Genomic DNA, 21,072 nt, shown 5'->3' with positions numbered 1-21,072 from the left:
TTTTTAAGGTATCAACAAACATCGTTGCATTGGCCAAACCAATGTTACTGAACAGAGTTTTGTATTGCAGAGAATCGACTACTAGGAAATATAAAGTAAAAATAAAAATAAAACATTATTTCATCATACTCAGTTTCCATCACGCAAATCAATCCTGAAAATAAGCAGCGATGGCAAAAACATGTTCAGCAATCATATAGAATGAGATTCACACATGTGCAGTTGGCAAAACAGCCAGGTAATTGCTGTTTGCAAGACTATAATGTCCCTACAGAGACATGAACGTACATTGATAATGGGATTGAAGGATGTTTTATGTTTGTGGTCGTAGTATTTGCTGGCACACATTGGGGTGTGGAAAACCTCTGCATTACTTAGATTTCTTCTTCCAAAAGCCACCCGTTAAAATGCGTGTGTGAACCCTGGTCCACTTCCGCATGCCTCTCGTCGTATAGAAACCCCCCACTGATCCCAATACTTAACTGGATCCATATTTTGTCTCCAGCTCGCAAAGATACAGTACTTTGAAGGGTGATTGGACTTCGATTATCCGGATATACGAGGTAGCCTATATTAACCTGACTGATTGCTATTCTTTCACCATTTTTATAAAGATTGGCGCCTAGTTCCCTTTGCACTGGAACTGGATCTGGACCTGTAAGCATCGGAAATTGCGCGAGTCCAGCAAAGGAAAAGAAGTAAGTTCCCTTGACGGGTGCTGTGAATACGCCGCTTGGCAAATCCATGGCCTCTCCAATGTTGACGATGGTAATCTCAAACGGAAGCGGAACGTCTCTTTTCGAAAAATTCTTGTCTTTCTGTACGTTGAAGTATATTGGCTTTGTTTTTATGTTTTGATATCCGATCCTCTCCTGGAATTCTGAAATTAAGAATTTGATTTTGACATATCTCCTTTTGCAGATCTACCAAAATGACAGTTAATCAAATCAAAGACGTGAATACATATCACCTACGTCGTTCATCAGGTCGTTTATCAAATTGGCAGAAAACAGTTTCTATTCGTTTAGCTCTCCTGACTGAGTAGATACCGTTGAGAGTGTGTCCCATCCGTTGCAAATCGTCGCACGATCTCGGCATTGGCTGCGTTTTTACCTTACCAAAACATTTTAACCGGCTCACTTCGTGTTTGCCGGAGCCCTTAAAGGGATTGCTAAAATGGAGGCGCGTGACAGGCAACATATCTTCATCGCCTATGAAATCTAGATTTCAGCCCCGATTTCAATTGTCAATTCGTTTTTTTTTAATTCAAATAAATAAAACTCTCGTACTTAATTCAAACTTTACAGTGTCATCGAGGTTGTCGCAATTCTCCAAACTGGGAAACTCGTTCCTTTTCCCGTCTTTGTCGATCCACCAAGCATAGACGGTCCCGTTGTACTTCAATGGCAAGTTTCTGCAATAATACTGCATCGTCAATCACAAATTTTAGAACAAACGATCATTAAAATAAAATTTGAGCTTTGGTCACAGTACGCCAATGAATTGGAAGCATTTGAGAGACAATTGAATCAACGCTTGGATTTGTCTATCGCTTGCGTTATATTTGATTTGCCTCGAGTAACATCCGGGCTCTGTGCAATTTCCAATGTTCATTTCCGACTCGCTGTCATGCAAAATTTCTGTTGCGCCCCTGAAAGTATCCGCCCACCGCCACTATTTATCAGATATAAGATACCACCAGATTTATGCAGCCGCCTCGCCTACCAGTAGGTGCAATCGACGTGGATTGGTGGATCACCGATGCCTTGTCCGTCTGGATCAATCCAGTACATGCCGGAGGAGTGCGACGGATTTGCGTCCCTGATTTCCTGGCAAGTACGATTAGTTGCGATCTGACGACGGGGTCGATTGATAACGACATTATCTTTCAAAGGGTCATGTCCTTTTTCGAGAATAGCCAAAAGTGAATCCTGTTTTTCAATTTTGGCTTCCAGTCGCCCGACTTTCGTCTCCAAATCAATAATTTTAGCTTTCAAATGTTCTTTAATTTCGACCTTTCAGCGAACAGGTAAGTCATGCATTATGAATTAATGCAGTAAGAAAAGATATGAATTTGGACTTACATAGTTTTTCTCAAGTTGTTCAACTCTTGTTTGCAGATCAGGTGGAGCAGCCGTGAGATAGCACGTAGACAGCGCCAAAATAAGAAGAAATGATCGAATCGTCCCGGATAAATTATGTCCCATCCTTTCGCCTTCGCACAGCGGCTTAGAATGAAATACCGAGTAAACTATAAACTAGTTTAAATGCCTAGATGGTGTTATGAAACGACACTCATAAAAAAAAAAAGAGGTCAGTTGCAGTGGTAACTTAAGAATCCATTTATCTGATCTTATCTACGAGACATAGCGCAAACGTCATTTCTTCTTAGTTGCAGCGCATTTTCCAGATTGCGAAAGCAAGTCTCAAGGCCGTTGTGAAACTATTCCATAAATCAAGAATGATAGACCTTCATTAATCTTTACCATCAACATTCTATTCTCCTTTTTCTGGAATTAATTAAGATTTGTTGACAAATTTGGCACCGTAAATCAAATACTAGTCATACTCGACGCTGTCAGATTTTTAAGTTTTAACGTTCTCGTACGTAAAGCACATTTTTTTTTATGGCGTTGGATTTACAAAATTTTTATAAACTAGATGAATATTAATGTATACGTATTGAAGATATTTTGTAAATGTGAATAAAAATGAAACAAATATTAGTTGACAGCTGGCAACATTTTCCCCTCCCTTCTAAATCGTCCAAAAATGGCGACATCTGGCACGGTTAATTGCTTAGCTATGGAGAGCATTCAACTCTCAGTGATGAACTACCAGTCGCCAATGGCTGACACGCGTTCAGGACATTGTCCTGGCCCTGCAAGAGCGGATTTCGGCTTCCCCACTTTGGAATCAGGAAAACTATTCGGTAATTTGTTATTTTGAAGGTTTTAGCTTTCCGTTAAGTGTAATATCATTTATAAATTTAAAGCCAATAGTCAATTTTGTTGATAACTTTCTAAATGTGTTGGGCGGCGAGCACATCTTTATCTGTGAGTTTCCCGCCTAAAACTGCTTGAACGTAAAATGCTTTCTGTGCAAAGCATGGTCAACGTATATGTATAAGGTCGTAAGTGAATGGTTGCTCAGTTCTTCATACAAGTGTTATTATTATTAAGGCTGACCGTGAATGGGCGCAAAAAAGACGTAATCAGTGCATTCTTACACTACATCATTTTCAAGGATCTCTCGCAAATCAATAAAAGGGAAAAAAGGGTTACAATTTGAAAAAAAAAATCACAGCCAAACAACTGAGGGGGCGAGTCGAGATTTTAGGCCCTTCTGAGATGTCATTGTGCGTTGATACATGCCTTGAAAGAAAATAAAAAATATGTAAAAACTAACCTGGAAAAAGAGCAGAGAACTTCCTCCGTTGTGAATTGCATTCAAACGCAGCACATCCATCGATGAACTATCTGCTTTACATTGGACAATTGGGTCGTGGCTGCTGCATTCCCGTCGAGGGCGCCAATTGTCTCTCAATCAGCTGACCGACTTGCCATCGTCGTTTTTCTTTACACTTGATACATCATCTGATTTGAACACTAAATTGTTTGTCAGCCGATTGCGACTGAAAGCTTTTGTCTTCAACACTGAAACCCTTATAATACGGAAACAGAAATAGAGACGAGTAGAAAGCGACACATAGCACATCCTTTGTGGATATCAGTTAAAATGGCAATGATGTAACTCATCAGTTGGTGAGCACAGTTTGGCGCTTTTTTTACCCCCCACTCCAGCTTCTCGACAGCATTGCCAACACAAGCTATGAACCAAATAAAACAATTAATCGGAAAAAGATGGCGATGGAAATATGAAATGTTGGTCTGAATTTCATATTGCAAATTGAATTTAAGAATTTCGAATGATTAAGAAATCAGGTTCTGAAGCTGCTGAATTTTTAAGAAATCAACAAACAGCGTTGCATTCGCCAAACCAATGTCACTTAACAGAGTTTTGTATTGAGGAGAATCGTCAACTAGGAAATATAAGGTAAAATTAAAAAGAATTCAAGAAAACATTATTTCATCATGCTCAGTTTCCAGCAAGAATTTCAATCCTAAAAACCAACAGCCTGCCATTAAAAAAGAATCTGAAGTGAGTTCTCTGCTCTGCACAAGCCTTCGATTCGAATCGTCATACCTGAAAGTTGACCCTTCATCTGGAACAGATCAGCACCATAAAAGATTATTACCTGAAGTGCGGAAGCGAATTTTTCGGCGGAACAGATGAGCACGATAAAGAAAAAACATTACCTGAAGCGTGAAAACAAACAGTTCGGCGGCAGCATCATAGGCCAGGGGACTCCTAAGACGTAATTAACACCAGAGCAACAAGGAACAGTCGACAGATAATCGCCACAGCAGATTCTGAATAGAAACAGGAGGAATTCATTACTAAGAAAACATAATAGCTATAGAGTGAAGGTAATTGACGCCATTATAGAAACCAAACAACATTGTCCTTCAGCCTGGGGTGGTAATAGAAATAAGTACTCGAACAACAGAACAAGAAGCAAGGGAGAAAAGTGACCAACACGACGCCAACAACAACACTCGGCCACTACGCGAACGCCAAAGCAAAACCCAAAATCAGGGTGAGGTGTGGAATTCACTACAAGGGCACCAAACACCACCCCAACTCTGCTAAAAAACAAGCACGAAAACATTAATTGGACAATAAAAAATATAATCGTAAATTGTTGCCATCACTTATGGCACAACCCATAGGCAGAAATAACCTTAGTTCCTTCCTACGTGGCAATGTAATATATCTCTTTCAAGAATATGGCACCTCACTAACCATTAAATAGGGAGAAAGGCGTGACGATCGGGAATAAGGCAAAGCAATTCAACATAAATACCCGAGGGATGTATTCACGAAGGCTGCTCGATGCAAAATCACGGCAAACACACCAATACGGCAGCAATGGTGCCATGAAATGTCGACGCATCAACGCTGAAAAACCCTGAAACGAAATTTTAAAGAGACTATTAATGAAAACCGACACACAAACCCGGCATTGATAAGAACTCAGTAACGATGAAGTGACGATGAGTATAGGTAGGACATTTTTGATTGGTTTGAATTGCAATACGATATCACAATGATTTGATTTTGTTTTTGAACCGTGTTACCATGTACTATGAATTGGGCCTGTGTTTGGCCACTTTCGATCAGCTGTTTTTGAAGTCAGATGGCGAAATGAGACATTCACATGAGTATGAAATTCACGAGAACATAATGGGAAAAGATCCGGTGAATATGAAGAGTAATTCCAATTCACTTTCATACTATCTGACTCTTCTAATAATGAACACTTGGTTGCTTAATTCTAGAAATTGATGCCGAAGTGCGCAAATATTATGCGGATGACTTACTAACGAAAATGTTGGAACACGATCCGGAAAAAAGAATTAGTTCGAAAGAAGTCGTCGAAAAACTGGAATCCATCAAGAAAAAGGTAATATTATTTTTTTTTAAGTTAGGGAGTAGCAACTTTGGCAATCGAATATTTTTTAATTGACTGAAAAATAAAACGAATTTCGTAAACTTTTTGCTGGTTACTATTCGCCTGATCTAGTAGAAAGAATGCAAAGGACAAATACGGAATGAATGCGCTCCACTATTTGCATCCAACTACAATCCAACTGCGAATTGGCAAAATCAGAAGACTATTCGACGAAGCACTTGTTTGAATCATAACTCATTTCTAGCCGATGCAATGCGCTCTGACGACGGAAAATTAAAATGTGGTGACTGTTAAAGGGTGTCGTTCACATGAACAGCATAGCCATTCAATAATACTAGTATTTTAATAAGTTTTTAAAACCCTCCTATTATATCACTGGCAATGTCTGCCCATTTGATTTCAGCCAAATGATCTGTTTGTGTACAGTTGATTTCATGATTTTTTAAATGAGCAGACATCTACCGAGAAATACAGCATTCCTATTCCTAGTGTGGCCTTCAAAAGTTTGGGGAAAAAAGCCAAATAACTGGGAGAGGGGAGGTGTAGAGATCTTGGCCTTTCTGAGATGTCATTGTGCGTAATACATGCAAAACGAAAGAACAATAAATATCTAAAAACTAACTTGGAAATGGAGCAGCGACCTTCCTCCATTACGAACTGCATTCAAACGCAGCACATCCATCGATGAACTATCTGGTTTACACTGGGCGATTGGGTCGTGATTGCTGCATCCCCGTCGATGGCGCCATATAATTGTTAATTGATCCCTACTGTTATTTCATATGAATATTCAGTTCACTTTTCGGATTCACAAAATTTGTTGACAAGTTTGGCACCGTACATCACATACTAGTCATAATCGACGCTGTCAGATTTTTAAGTTTTAACGTTTTCGTACGTAAAGCACAATTTTTTTATGGCGTTGGATTTTAAAAATTACTATACACTAGATAAATATTAATGTATACGTATTGAAGATATTTTGTAAATGTGAATAAAAATGAAACAAATATTCGTTGACAGCTGGCAACATTTTCCCCTCCCTTCTAAATAGTCCAAAAATGGCGACATCCGGCACGGTTACTTGCTTAGCTAGGGAGAGCATTCAACTCTCAGTGATGAACCATCAGTCGCCAATGGCTGACACGCGTTCAGGACATTGTCCTGGCTTGCAAGAGCGGCTTTCGGCTTCCCCACTTTGGAATCAGGAAAACTATTCGGTAATTTGTTATTTTAAAGGTTTTAGCTTTCCGTTAAGTGTAATATCATTTATAAATTTAAAGTCAATAGTTAATTATTTTGTTAACTTTCTAAATGTGTTGGGCGGCGAGCACTTCTTTATCTGTGAGTTTCCCGCCTAAAACAGCTTGAACGTAAAATGCTTTCTGTGCAAAGCATGGTCAACGTATATGTATAAGGTCGTAAGTGAAAGGTTGCTCAGTTCTTTGTACATGTGTTATTATTACTGTAGGTTCAGGTCAATCTCCCCATGAATCATCATTGTCGTGACCACCCTTGTGGTGCAGTAATGTTATATTTCATTTGAACTGTTGCTGTGTTTCTCTTTTTTAAAATATTAATTTCTAATATTGTTTATAGCCTTCATATATGAAGGCAAGTGTTCGTTCCTGGGCTTGCCCACTGTCAACTAGACGATGCCGGCCCAGCAGATTATTGAAGATGCCCAACATAATCACTGTGGCAGACTATGTGTTGAAAGTAGGTACTACACCAATCTCGTTTTAATGTCGTTATTAATTTCCATTTTTTTCTTATTTTTTCGTAGTTGGGCCTAATTTATCGTTGGGTGAATTGGTTTGGTGAATGGAGAATGGACCAATGAATGAAGACCAGCTATATTGAGTTTATTTTTCTTCTAAATATTTAACAGTAAATATAAAAGAACTTGGATTGACTGACTTGTGAAAAATTTTTAGTGCTTTGTCTGCTGTAAATAATTATTTTACTTTGCCTTTTGTTGTGTAGATCTACGAGGTTAAACGGAAACCCATGTTGGTAACAGTCCCTTGACGTTCTTTTGTCCGTAAATCAGCACTTTTACAGTTGAAGATTACCTAGGGATGCTAGAGGTATGTTGCGGATTGTGAAAAAAGAAAATTTCGGCACAAGTATATAACTTGTGAAGAAGAAAAAAAGTCGTCTTACTGAAGGGAGGTATCTTGATGCAATCATTCATCGGGGGGACAGGCCCCCCTTTTGTTTTGTAGATGTACGAGTTTAACGCAAACCTGTTTTGGTAACAGTGTTTGACGTTCTTTTATCCGGACATCAGGAGTTCGACAGTTGTTGAAGATTTTCTGTATGTACTAGAGGTGTATTGAAGATTGTGAAAAAACAAAATGTCTGTACACAAGTGTAGACCTAATGTTTTAAAACTTTTCCAGGAAAGGTTGCTGAAACCATTCTCTCGTCCCGCCATTTTGAGGAAAAGATGGCCGAACTCTTACCATCAACCAATAGAATTTGAGAAGAACAAAAGGCTGTTGGAGTTGCTCATTTCAGTGGCCATTTTGTTTGACAAGGTGCAGTAGCAACTTGCGTGCTTTGTGCACAGAACTGACATGCCTTTTTTGTACTGCGTGAATGTGCATTTCTGACTGCTCTTATCTCTTTTTCTGTCAAGTTGTCGATACCTATAGGGGAATTCTTAAAGGTTTCCAGATGTACTGGCAAGAATCGGTATCAAATTATGATAGTTGAATACTCGCACACAGGTTAGTCTTATGCTTCCAAATCAGTTTATGCTTATATTATCATTATGTCCCATTTTGAAGGTTCAACATGGAAGAAATGTGCAAGTGTTGATATTGCAGTAGACAAATGGGTGGTGTTAGACAAATGGATATGAAGGTTACACATAAGCCACAAGGAAATTCAAGTGACAAAAAGTTAGATGTTTGTTTTTTTTTTAAATAGTAACCTAGTTCATGTTGCAGACTTAACAGCCATGAAGATGATGGTTTAAGTAAACCTGTTAAACTGAAGGTGGTAGGTGAAAAACAGGTAATATTTATTGTTCCGTTTCCATACTGTTGTCTAAAGAAAATTTTTTTACAAAAGTATATAAAAGTAAAGTGGGGAAAGTAACACAGCAGCTTGGGGAATTAATCCAACTTGTTACAGTAGAATTTCCATTCCACACTATCTGCTACAAAATTTTTCAGTGATTTTTAAGTATAAATATTGTGGTATGTGGTCTGTGTGCAGGAAACGAATGGAATTTGATGTGTAATATTGAGGTAGGAAGACGAATATTGTTGTTCAAGTGGCAGTCGCAAAACACATCGGTGGTAGATTTGTTTGGTTGTTAAATTGTAGTGAAAATGTTCCCCCGGCGTTGTACCGTACTACGAGGTGACGAGATGATTGTGCATGATAGTAGGTGGAAAAGATTTGAGAGGTTGTTTAATGATGTTGCATAAAATGGTATTGTGACACAAAAACAGGGAAGGAACCAGATTTTACTATTTTACTGTATGTATTGTTTTAAATGCTTTTATTATATTGCTTCAAACAATTTGTTTGTTGGGAATCCACGAGCTGTGAAGATGGGAAAGTTTTGGAGACTTCCTGAATGTGTAATGGTTGTCAAATTGCCGTGTGAATGTACTCTGCACATCTGTCTTCGTTCGACGGTCGGCATAGCAGATTATTGAACATCAATATAGGTGAGGTGCATTAGTTTGGAGTTTGATGGAAAAAAAAACCTGTTTCTGCATCCTTATTTATACTGATAAATTACCACGTACGAGTAGCTTTCTGGCAAATGCAAACGCGACCTGTCCACATTGCCTCTTGGTGATTACTAGTGCATGGGTTGATAAAGTATATTGTTTGTAGTGGCAATTAAGCCAGTGTTTTCGAAGGTTTACATTAGACGAAGACTTGGGTTTCCCTCGGCAATTTAAAATGGTGTGTTTTTGCTAAAAAGGTTACATAGCTTATCATATACGCGGTGATTTGTTATCAAGAGTTGAAACAGAAATTTTGAAAAGTAGAAAGTGAAAGGATTTTAAGAAAATTTAACACTATAGGGCTTTTAAGTTAGTTCATAAATAATTTCAGTTTGGCCAACACGTCAGTTTAGTGTTTGAAGGAAAGGTTATTCTTAACACTATCTTTTTGCGTTTCGTTTATTTTTTAGATTTATAGTTTTAATTTTAGTTTAACATCTTTTTATAATTATTTTCTCTACCTTTCTCGGTGGAAAGGTAAAGATGAGAGCATTGTGCATGAAACATAAAAAAAATGTGATATTGCAACCGTAAAGTTTATTGCAGTAAGCTCGCAATGCAAGGTCAACAACAACTTGGTATTGGCAGTTAACAGTTTGAAAAAAAAAACAAATTAATGAGTTCTTGGTCTAAGCAGTATAATTGATATTAATACTGTGTCTTTTGATTTTATTATTGTTTACAGGATTGCTGGCAGGTTACATCAGCCATTTTTTATCTTATTTATTTTTTATCATTAGCCTTATTCTATCTTTGTGTTGTGCTTGTTGTATCATAACCGATGCTAAAGTGTATGGATCATGAAAAGTTGCTGACATTTCTTGTTCTTTGAAAAAAAATTAAATTACTCCATAGCAAATTTGTCGTGGACGGAAAATATGAACTCTCGCATGAAATACATTTACAAGTTGAAAATAAAAGATAGACATATTTTTGATATACGGACTTATTGTTTTTTTCACGATTAAGGGCTACGTTACCCGTGGCGTTCGTAGCGGGATTTTTTGGAACCATCCTGGTGTAGATATTACGGGGTTATTTTTTCACGATCATGGGCTACGTTACCCGTGGCGTTCATAGCGGGATTTTTTGGAATCATCCTAAACGCATATTACCCTTACGCATTAGTCATAACATGATACTAAAATCGATTCCACTACAATCACAAGAAACAGGTTATATGAAACAGGTTCTGTTTAGTATTCCGAAAGTTTTGGGTTCAAGCCTCAAGAAGGGAAAGCATGAGTCACATTTTTTACGTAACGCGTTTGCTAGTAAATTCAAGGTAATTTTTTTACACCTGTCCAAAAGTGTTCTGCACGGTAATAAATGTTCTGAATATTTTCGAGACATCTAGCGGCGAAATAACAATTCATTTTCATGGCGTTCACAGCTGTTCTGTCAGCTGTTCTGTCAGCCGTTTCATTTCGTTTGGCGTTGGATTTAAGGATGGGTGCTAAAATGGACGTCTTCCTTCTTGAAAATTTCACCACCGATATCGTGCTTAAATCTGGGTCTTGTGAATGAATTCCAAGGAAACTTGTGAAAGGTATTATGGCAAATATTTACATCAAGTGTTACTGCACCATTCATTAAAAATTATCTAGAGAAAGAGGATGAGCAGGGCTCGACTTTACCACGTTTGTAATCTCCGTTGGCAAATACGCCCACCTTTGTACCAAAGGTGCTTAACAATCTAAATCTTCTAGAGACTAACAGGTTCAACTCAATTCCATCAGATGATGTTACAATTTATCGTTAACAGTTTTAGTTATGAATTATTTCTAGATCTTAGGGATGTACCTGGTGTGCTGCATGGGCTGCAGAGTTGGTCCGTTGCAGAAAGGAATGCTGCGAATGTTCCTTTTTTAGTGTAAATAAAAGATTTTCAGTTCAACATGATTTTGGTCTTCTCATTGTTCGTAACTAACCTGTCAAATGTGTCACATTGTGAAGGACACTGAAACTGTAGGTTCAAAAAACTTCTTTTTTAATTGTGTATTGAAGATTCTGACTCCTTTTTTTTAACCTGACGTGGAACAGGCAGGGAGAAAGATTTATGCTGTCTTCTGATTTTGAATAACTCTTCGATAGCTGGTTTGTTAAGTGTTATAGGTGGTGGCCAAATATTCCAAGTTTTTGATAATTTCTATATTTAAATAAAATACACAGAAAAAAGTAAATTGAAAAAAATTGTTTTATTGTCCCTCCTCCACCCAACAATTCCACCACTATTTTACATACATAACAATATACAAATATATACATACATACAAATACACATACATTACATACATACACTTAACAAAGTTAACCATTGGCTGCCAGGCCTTTACAACCCGTAGGTTGCTTAAACTACAGTAACTACGCGTGACGTCATAAGGATCGCCACCAAGTGGGACCTTGTCCGAAGACAAAGTCCGGGCTGGCACAGTGATAGAAACCTTTCCGGGAATGCACACCCCAGGTAAACTATCACTGCACCGACAAGGAGAGGCCCTGCTGGTGCATTGCCTACTATGCGCCTAAAGACACAAGGCCTTGTGCCTTTAGGCGCATTGGCGACTGTCCCACCCCATGGTATAGAAACCACGAGGCAGAACAGCGCCACGGTTCCCTAAAGCTACAAAAAAAAATGGGACACAAACGGGGTGGCAGCCAATGGTTAACTTAATATTACACATGCAATACACTACAAAATAAAATACCAAGATGACGATCCACGATGAACGCCGCCATCGCCGCGGGCTGTCTGCTGAGCTACTTCCTTTTTCGGTCGATTTTTCCATGAGGGGCGATGGGGAAGACGGCGATGAGATGACGGCGAAGGCTCTGATGAGACGATGGCGATGGCAATGGCGATGACGAAGACGAAGACGAAGGCGATGGCGAAGGCGATGGCGAAGACGAAGGCGATGGCGAAGACGAAGGCGATGGCGAAGACGATGGCGATGGCGATGGCGAAGACGAAGGCGATGGCGAAGGCAAAGGCGAAGGCGAAGGCGAAGGCGAAGGCGAAGGCGAAGGCGAAGGCGAAGGCGAAGGCGAAGGCGAAGGCGAAGGCGAAGGCGAAGGCGAAGGCGAAGGCGAAGGCGAAGGCGAAGGTGAAGGCGAAGGCGAAGGTGAAGGCGAAGGCGAAGGCGAAGGCGATGGCAAAGGCGAAGGCGAAGGCGATGGCGATGGCGAAGACGAAGGCGATGGCGAAGACGAAGGCGATGGCGATGGTGAAGACGAAGGCGATGGCGAAGGCGAAGACGAAGGCGATGGCGATGGCGTAGACGATGGCGAAGACGATGGCGAAGGCAAAGGCGGCGACGAAACGATGGCAAAGGCGACGGATGAGGCGGCTACCAGGAAAATAGTTCTTATATGCCCTGGGTAACAGATGATAAACAAATCAGATTCGAGAACCACATGATATTTGGTAAAAAAAAAAGAGATCAAAGTACGGTTATCGTTAACTGAGGTGTTAAAATGGCACAAGTTTGAAAACAAAAACTAGCTCAGGTGATTTCCTGAATTAATAGGACCGTAATGATGAAATAGACTTAAGTTAGGGGGTTCTACTTCTAAGACATGGCCTTCCATACTTTAAAAAAACATCGACTGCATGGCAATCTTTTATTTTCATTCTCCTTTCAACATGAGCTGAATCCAAACAGTTGTGTTATAAAACTATGCTTGTTGAATGAAGGTTGAAGGAGTTCAAACAAAGAAATGCCTAGCGCACCCAGAAGTCACAAACATTGAAAACAAAGGTGAAAAAGGTTAATAAAACAGTTAGTTCTCTGGATATACATGAAAAAAAAGAGATATCTTAAACAGTATTGCTCAACTAGGGCTTGAGCTTGAAACGATTCAGGCAATACTTTTGAGTCTACTTACAATTCTATTGAGAGGCTCATTGCAAATTAATACTCTTACTTAAACTATACTAATAATGTTTCTGTTATTCTTCGAAAAAGAATTGGGAGACATTTAACCCTAGAATAATCTGAAGATTGCACTTTCCAAAGCACAGTCCCAGCATTGACTTGCTAGCTTTCCATGCTCAAGTTGTCATAGCTTGTTAACATAACAAACATCCACTTTCTAATTCTAATAATAAAGCAAAATTGTGACACCTAAAAAGTAAAATGATCATATGGTACTTACTCGGTACTATAGATGCACAAAACCACGGGAAAACTTAAAAAATCAAGGGAGCAAAAAGTTTTGCATGTTGACGTAGCTAATGGCAGACATAGCAGACGACGGTCGCATTCAATTTTCTAGGTTTTAATCCGACACGACAAATGTTTGTTAAAACCTTATAGAATAGGTATTCGGAATATTTAGACACCCTCAGATGAGTTGATTTTGTATTTGGACTTCCTTACTTCCTTTTATGCAAATTTTCCGGAAATAATTTGGAAGTAAGGAATAACTTGAGAATATGAACCACACAAAGAAAAGAATCAGACTAGTAGTCCTTATAAATCTGATACACAGAACGAATGATTTTTACCTAATACCTTGAATTATGATCAGGTATGTGAATTTTTTATCTATTTCGTGAAACATTAGTTCTATACCAAATTGTGTAAGACCCTGAAAATGTGGTTCCTTCTTTCTTGCAGAGACTTGCTGACAGGCACACAAGTCTGTTTGCCTGGATTTGAATATGATAAAAGATTTGGACAAATTTTTTCGTTAACTATTGGCCTAGCAGGAGCGAAATGCTAATAGTGTGTGATACTACACTGAAAACAAGCAATGACAAGCTGTATACAGTCAGTGAGATTAAGTTTATTGCAAGATGTTAAACCTTGTATTAACTATTCTCATATATATATAGGCTTCACATATTTTCTTTAAGGTGCAATTACTGTTTCAGAAGATGCTGGGACTGCATTTCATTACGAAAGGGCAATCCAATGTGGTGACCTGGTCATTTATGTATGATTCGTGTCGTCTGGCCGTCCATCTTGGCTTCCAGCGATTGGTGTTCTTATCACATACAACCATTAGAGCAATCAAAAGGAAAGAAAAGGTAAATAAATTAATTCAAAAGCAATATTGAATGAGGATAGAAAATACATGACCAACTTCATATAACATAGCCAAATGAAGTTCACTGCACTGGAAGACAAGAAACGGCAAATTTTCGCATTGTTCAGATAAAGCTTATGTAATTCATCCTTTGTATATTTTAATACCAATCTTGGTACCAAATTATATTAATACCAAATGTGCTGACTTCTGACTAAAGGCAATATGGATTTTAGAATGGTACCAAAAACTCCCGCTACGAACGCCACGGGTAACGTGCCCCATATTCATAAAAAAAAAGACCGTATCTTTAAAAATCAGTCGTTATTTAAAATTTTTGTAATTTATACTTAGCGTTTTTTAACGTCAATTGGTTATGCTACATGAGAAAAAACCTACGTTATGACTACTGCCTAATGTTAATATCATGCGTTTTCTGTAGTTCCAAAAATCCCGCTACGAACGCCACGGGTAACATGGCCCAAAACGGCGAAAAATAAGCCCGTCTCTCTATGATGTTTCCCATGATTCCAAAAATTCCCGCTACGAACGACACGGGTAACATGCCCCAGAATCGTAAAAAATAAGACCGTATCTCAAAAAACAGTCTCGTTATTTAAAACTACTACTTTCCTATTTTTAATTTCTTTTCTTTAAAAAAAAAAAAACATTTTATTCATCATTCTGTCAAGACTGAAATTCTTTCACTTTTGGAGAGTAAAATATTGCAACTGGAAAACAGGGACAACCGATTGAAGGCTCTGCAGTTACATTACATCACTGTTCCTATCAGGATGAAATTCGAGAAGCTTTGACATCCAAAGTTATTGGGTCAAATCCATGAAGGCTGCTTGATACAACATCGCGGCCAATTTGGTATGAACAGTGCCATGAAATGTCTACGCAACCACCTGTTTAAACAACCTGAAACGACACGTGAAAAATACAACGACTATTCATTAAAATAGTAATAAAAACCCGGCATTAATAAGAGTTCAGTATCCTGATTGACATCATAGCCTCATGGGCTGCCAGTCTTACGCTTAAAACATCACAGCTCAAAAATTATTTATGCCACAGATTACCTGAGCCATGCCCTGAATGGAATCTTAACAATGAAAGCAGGTAAACAGAAAGCGCCATCAACCCATGCCAGTCCTATAAAAATAATAAAACAATTACACAAACTAGAAGAAATAGCTCGCACAGTTACGAAACAGAAACACCAACAAGGGCAATTTACTCCATCACATCTATAATTGATTGCATACATGAAAACTTTACACATAATTTACAAATTGTTATTTCTAACTTGAAATTGAAATCATTATAAAACTTTTTTAACCTGTAATCAGAGCCACGACCAAACGATCCACGTCTTTCAGATAGACACCATCGACATTTAGCATGTGTAAAGGTAATGGTCAGACGGCTTTGTATACTTTTCTTTTGTTACCCCTTCTCCTTTTTTTCGTACAAAATTACACGTTGCCTAATTGCTTCAAACCTTACCAAAAAACGGAAAATTAACTTAAAAATACTTCTTTTAAAGAATTCATGGAGCTCTTTGAAAAACCTCCTATTTTTGAAAGAAAACAGATACGTACTATTTTTTTAATTATTTACCCATGCATGATTCTGATGGCTTGGATGTCAAACGTTTCATTGGCTATAATCCTTTTGTTGGAAAGTACACGACAATGAGTTGTCAATCTGCTATTCATGCTTCATCAGCTCTTCCTAAATGTTTTCTTTGGTGAATGAAATGAAAGCCTTTCCTGTTGTGACTTACTTCAACATAATGGTAGATCTTGTACGTACATCAAATGACTTAATTCCAATCCAAGTCACAGGCAACTGCAAATATTGACAACAGAAATGAATGAACTACAAACTTTGTGAATCACATGGGATTGACTGAGCAAGAAAGCAATCATATTTACTTGATTTTTCCTTAAGCTGATTTCAGCACAAAAGATTCATCCTCCGGTGTTCCAATGGATGTACGTACTGGATTAAGGTCTCATCTGCACCCTAGAATGAGAAATTGAAAGAACACAGAAATGATGAAATAGAGAAATTTGTTGGACGTTGAAATTTGGGTGGACGGCGAAGCTCCTCTACTAGGGGAGAGACTTACTTTAAAAAATGTTGGAATACGATCCGGAACAAAGAATAAATATGGCAAAAGTGGTCAAACAACTGAAATCCATCAAGAAAAAAGTAATTTCATTTTTTTGCAAGTTCCGAAGTAGCAACCCAGACAATCGCAAATTTCTCCAATTTAGCTGAGCACTTCCAACAGAAGGGCAGAGAGAACTCCCGAAAAAAGTGTTGGTTACCGTTTGCCTGCTAATTTGAAAGACCGCGGCGACTTCAGCCCAGCTCCTGGAAACGATTTGAATGATGCAAAGGACTGTTGCGGAAATCAGCGCCCCTGAGGACTGGACGATTTTTTAAATAAAAAGACTGCGCTCGATTGTTTGCTTGAATTAAATCCAGGCCCAAGTTCAACTGGCGCCATGCTACACGGCACGGGAATTGGTGGAATTCTACGCCAACTGAAAATTGATGAGAATGCGAAGAACGATAATGAATGGATTCCGCTCCCTTGTTTGTATCCATCCAATTCAAGCCCAGATTTAATTGGCTAGAAATTTAAAATGCATTAAATAGTGCTTTCAAGTGCAACTTAGAGCACTTCATGTATGAAACACAGCTCGTTTGTAGGCGATGCAATCCACTTGGACCAAGGAAAACTAAAATAAGGCGACTGTTTCATACTTTGAATTCTTTTATCTTTTACCCCTACATTTACCGCTTTCTTGGCAGTATTACACAGGATGGCTGTCTTTTTTTTCAAAAATACAAAAAATGATTGCATCGCCGTATTTTTGTCAATTGATGATTCCTTTAGCCAAGTTGATTACGACTCATTCGATGATTTAAAAATTCTGTGGGCAAACGCCTTTAAAATGAACAAAAGTATCAAAGCATAAAAACCGGAAAGTGATTCAATATCAGTTCAACAAGCCTCTTCTCTCTTTGGATGAGTATTTCATTTCAAGCTTCTAGCAAAACTCTAACCGAACTGATACAGGAAAACAATCAGAGCATTAAAGAACCTAAGTAAACGATAAAAAAAACAATAATAAAGAAAACCAATCTCGAATGATGAATAAAAAACCCCCGGTTTTCTTCGTCATCTAAAGGACAAATAAGAAACCGATTTTCTTGATTGAGCTGCGACTGCCTGACTAAAAACTGCGAGCGTTTAACAATTCCACTAGTAAATCTAATTAAAACAACAAAAGATTGGCAAAGGCTGTATACCGATACAGATTTAGCAAATTGACAAATAAGTGTGTAGTTCACGTCAAAACCACAGCCATTTAATAATACACGTATTTAAATAAGTTTTAAAAACCGTCCTATTATATCACTGGCAATGTCTGTCCATTAGTTTTTAACCAAATCACCTGGTTGTATACAGATGATTTCATGATTTTTTAAACGGGAAGACATCTACCGAGAAAAAGCCACTTTCCTGATATGAGCTTTAAAAGAATGGGGAAACAACAAGCGAAAAAACAATCAAATGTTGTCATGAAAGAGACAGTTCTTCAAACAAGTCTGCCAAGCCAGCTGATGATTGAAAAAACGTTTCCCTATTCCTGACAAAAACACAGGCCCCTTGCATTGTTAGTCAGTTGGAGCAATACGATGTTAACAATACCCCTCACTCTATGGCGCCATCGAAGCAGAAATGGCGCCAAAACGGCGAAATGTGGCCAGAAAAAAAGGACTGGAAGGCAAGGCCGGCCATGAATGCGCGAAAAAAAGACGAAATCACTGCATTCTTTCACTGCATCATTCTCTCGCAAATCAATGAAAGAAAAAAAAATAAACGGTTGCAATATGAAAAAAGTCACAGCCAAATAACTAGGAGAGGAGAGGATCCTAGATTTTAGACCCTTCTGAGATGTCATTGTGAGATGGCCATGCAAAACGAAAGAAAAAGAAATATCTAAAAACTAACCTAGAAAAAGATCAGAGAACTTCCTCCGCTATGAATTGCATTCAAACGCAGCACAGCCATCGGTGAACTGTCTGGTTTACACTGGGCGATTGGGTCGTCGTTGCTGCATTCCAGTCGAGGGCGCCAATTGTTTCTCCATCAGCTGACCGTCTTGCCATCGCCATTTTTCTTTTCTCTTTCTAGTCAGTTGTAAACTAAATGGTGCACTGCATGAAATTAAACGACAGTTTACAAATTGTTTAGCAGCATTTCACCCACGATGATCAACTGCTTCAAGTTACACTTGACACATCTGATTTGAACTCTTAATTGTTGCAGCCCAATGTGGCTGAAAAGTTTAGCCATTAACACTTAAACCCTTACAAAACACAAAACAGAAATCGAGACGAGTAGAACAAGACACGTAACACAACCTTCGTGGTGGTAACACAAATCAAAGGTGAGCAGTTTAGAACAACATACCTAGAGCGCCACACGCTGAACGAATGGTACGAGGGCACGAGAAAGCATCCCATCCTGTAAAGAAAAGCACCATAACATTAACATAATGAGAAAGATAGTGGTAAATTGTCGCCCCCGTATACGGCACAACCTAAAGGCAGAAATAATCCCAGTGCTCCCTACGTGGCAATGTAATTTATCCCTTTCCAAGAATATGGCACCTTTCTTCCCACTGAATAAGGAGAAAGGCGTGGCGATCGGGAATAAGGCAAAGTAATTTAACATAAGTACCCGAAGAATTCACGAAGTCTGCTCGATGCAAAATCACGGTAAACAATAAATATCACGGTCATACAAACCCGGAATCATTCAAAAATGTGAATAAGTAACTACAACCTATCTATCGATCCCTACCAATAAGGCAAAGCTAACCACACACACCCAAGTTAAACAAAAAACATCCACCTGAAAAACAAACTAAAGTCAATCACACAAAAACGGAATATCTCAACTGTGTAGATGACAAATATTAACATACCACCCTGTAAATAAAATAACCACAAAGTTATCAATTCAGTTAATGGCCACATATTTAAAATGTACAAGATTGGCTTTACCACTCATGAAATTTAGATCACGAACTCGTCCACAATCGGTAACTCCATCACATCGATGATTGATTACATATATAAACACCTTACACATAACTTTCAAATTGTTACTTCTGACTGGAAAATGAAACCATTATAAAACTGTATACAAACCTATAAATCAGAGCCATGCCCAAACGATCCACGTCTTTAAGATAGACACAGCGAGATTCAGTACGTTTAAAACTTGCAGTCAGACGGCTTTATATACTTTAATTTTTGTTACCCCTTCTCCTTTTTTCATACAAACTAGACGTTGCCTAATTGCTTGAAACTTTACAAAAGAAAACGGAAAAATTAATTTTAAAAAAATTCTTTTAAACATTTTAATAAATCTCTTTGAAGACCTTTTATTTTTGCAAGAAAATAGAGAATAGACACGTACTATTTCTTTAAGTATTTACGCATGCATGATTCTGTTGGTTACTTGGTTTGGATGTCAAACGTTTCATTGGCGTAACCCTGTTGTCGGAAAGCACTCGACCATAAGTTGTTCGTCTGCTATTCATGCTTCATCAGCTCTTCCTAAATGTTTTCTTTCGTAAATGAAATTGAAGCCTTTATTGTTGTGACTTTCTTTAACAAAAGTAATCGGTCTTTTACATCAGACGGCTCATTCCCAATCAACGTCACAGACAACTGCAAATATTGAAAACAGAAATGAATGAGCTACAAACTTTGTGAATCACATGGGATTTGCTGGACAAGAAGCAACCATATTTACTGAATTTGTCCTTAAGCTGATCCCACGCAAGATTCATCTTCCTTCCACTGTTCAAATGTATGTCTGTACTGGACAAAAGGTCTCATCTGTACCCTAGAATGAGAAATTGAAAGAACACAGAAATGATTAAATAGAGAAATTTGTCTGTTCCAAACAAATGGAAATAAATAAAGATGAATTCATATTCCATTTACAAGGGGTGCAAAAATAATGAATGAATTAAACAATCCAGCTAATTCACAAATGCATTTTCTACAGGATGTCCATTAAGATCAGGTAACACAAACTGCTATTTTTATGCCAGACGGTATAGAAACCCTTTCAATTTTGGATATCCAAAACTCTTCCATGTTTTGATGTAAACTTAGTATTGCCCATTTTAGTTTTCCATCAATAAAATAGCTCATCTACGTTAAAGCCTTAAAAAAGTTCCTATTTCCGTACATAGTTGAAAATTGTTTTTAAAAGATTGGGGGCCAAAACGCGTCAACACACGTTAAGATAAGTGGATTGGCTAACATAAAATTCCCGGCTGATAAGTTAAAAATTATGTTATTGCTCCTAGTCAGCTGCTACAGGTATAGCACTGACGTCAACAAGTTGAAAACTGATTGACACTACTATGGATCTTTTTTTTAGTATAGCTAAAATCTGTAAAAAAGATCTACAATGTAAAGAACACGATGATCGAAATGCGATCATTAAAGAAAAATGATAAATGCATATAACAATAAAAACAATGCAAAGGTGATCGAGACTTAAACTTAGATTTATAATATAGAGCCAATGATGGCAAACGGAATCCCATACTTATTCTAAATCGAAAAGTTTATAGTTATTTTCTGTTAATCTCGAATCGTTGTGCAAGAAACGCTTTCACTACTGATATACCTGGC

At 38.1% G+C, this 21,072-nt stretch overlaps 1 protein-coding gene and 3 long non-coding RNA genes across 6 annotated transcripts; 2 read left to right on the top strand and 2 right to left on the bottom strand.

Moving 5' to 3' along the window:
- Positions 1-69: 69 nt before the first annotated feature.
- On the bottom strand, positions 70-2,231 carry LOC130694043 (uncharacterized). Of its 3 annotated transcripts, none has more exons than XM_057517183.2 (6): positions 2,085-2,231; positions 1,726-2,015; positions 1,495-1,651; positions 1,290-1,425; positions 975-1,220; positions 70-880 (listed from the first exon to the last, which is right to left on the bottom strand). In XM_057517183.2, exons 1-6 carry the CDS (start codon positions 2,205-2,207, stop codon positions 375-377), a joined length of 1,458 nt encoding a protein of 485 aa, XP_057373166.1. In that variant the 5' UTR covers positions 2,208-2,231; the 3' UTR covers positions 70-374. The 3 variants fall into 3 exon arrangements, 2 of the variants coding, with proteins under 2 accessions (XP_057373166.1, XP_057373167.1); XM_057517184.2 differs by having other exon boundaries at positions 975-1,211; XR_009421122.1 differs by lacking the exon at positions 1,495-1,651 and having other exon boundaries at positions 1,290-1,414.
- A 4,424-nt stretch (positions 2,232-6,655) lies between these two features.
- On the top strand, positions 6,656-8,431 carry LOC130694157 (uncharacterized). Its single transcript, XR_009001933.2, has 5 exons — positions 6,656-6,756; positions 7,136-7,255; positions 7,323-8,079; positions 8,181-8,271; positions 8,332-8,431. It is a non-coding gene; the product is annotated as an uncharacterized LOC130694157 (long non-coding RNA).
- Positions 8,432-10,727: 2,296 nt separating this feature from the next.
- Positions 10,728-11,150, top strand: LOC130694161 (uncharacterized). Its single transcript, XR_009001941.1, has 3 exons — positions 10,728-10,840; positions 10,899-11,010; positions 11,080-11,150. It is a non-coding gene; the product is annotated as an uncharacterized LOC130694161 (long non-coding RNA).
- A 3,871-nt stretch (positions 11,151-15,021) lies between these two features.
- Positions 15,022-19,618, bottom strand: LOC130694156 (uncharacterized). Its single transcript, XR_009001932.1, has 8 exons — positions 19,567-19,618; positions 18,824-18,877; positions 18,362-18,567; positions 16,266-16,356; positions 15,949-16,179; positions 15,668-15,829; positions 15,408-15,480; positions 15,022-15,246 (listed from the first exon to the last, which is right to left on the bottom strand). It is a non-coding gene; the product is annotated as an uncharacterized LOC130694156 (long non-coding RNA).
- Between the last annotated feature and the right edge of the window lie 1,454 nt (positions 19,619-21,072).

Source organism: Daphnia carinata, chromosome 6, assembly GCF_022539665.2.
Source record: "Daphnia carinata strain CSIRO-1 chromosome 6, CSIRO_AGI_Dcar_HiC_V3, whole genome shotgun sequence".
Classification (NCBI taxonomy): Eukaryota; Metazoa; Arthropoda; class Branchiopoda; order Diplostraca; family Daphniidae; genus Daphnia; species Daphnia carinata.
This window is presented reverse-complemented; position numbering and strand designations above follow the sequence as displayed.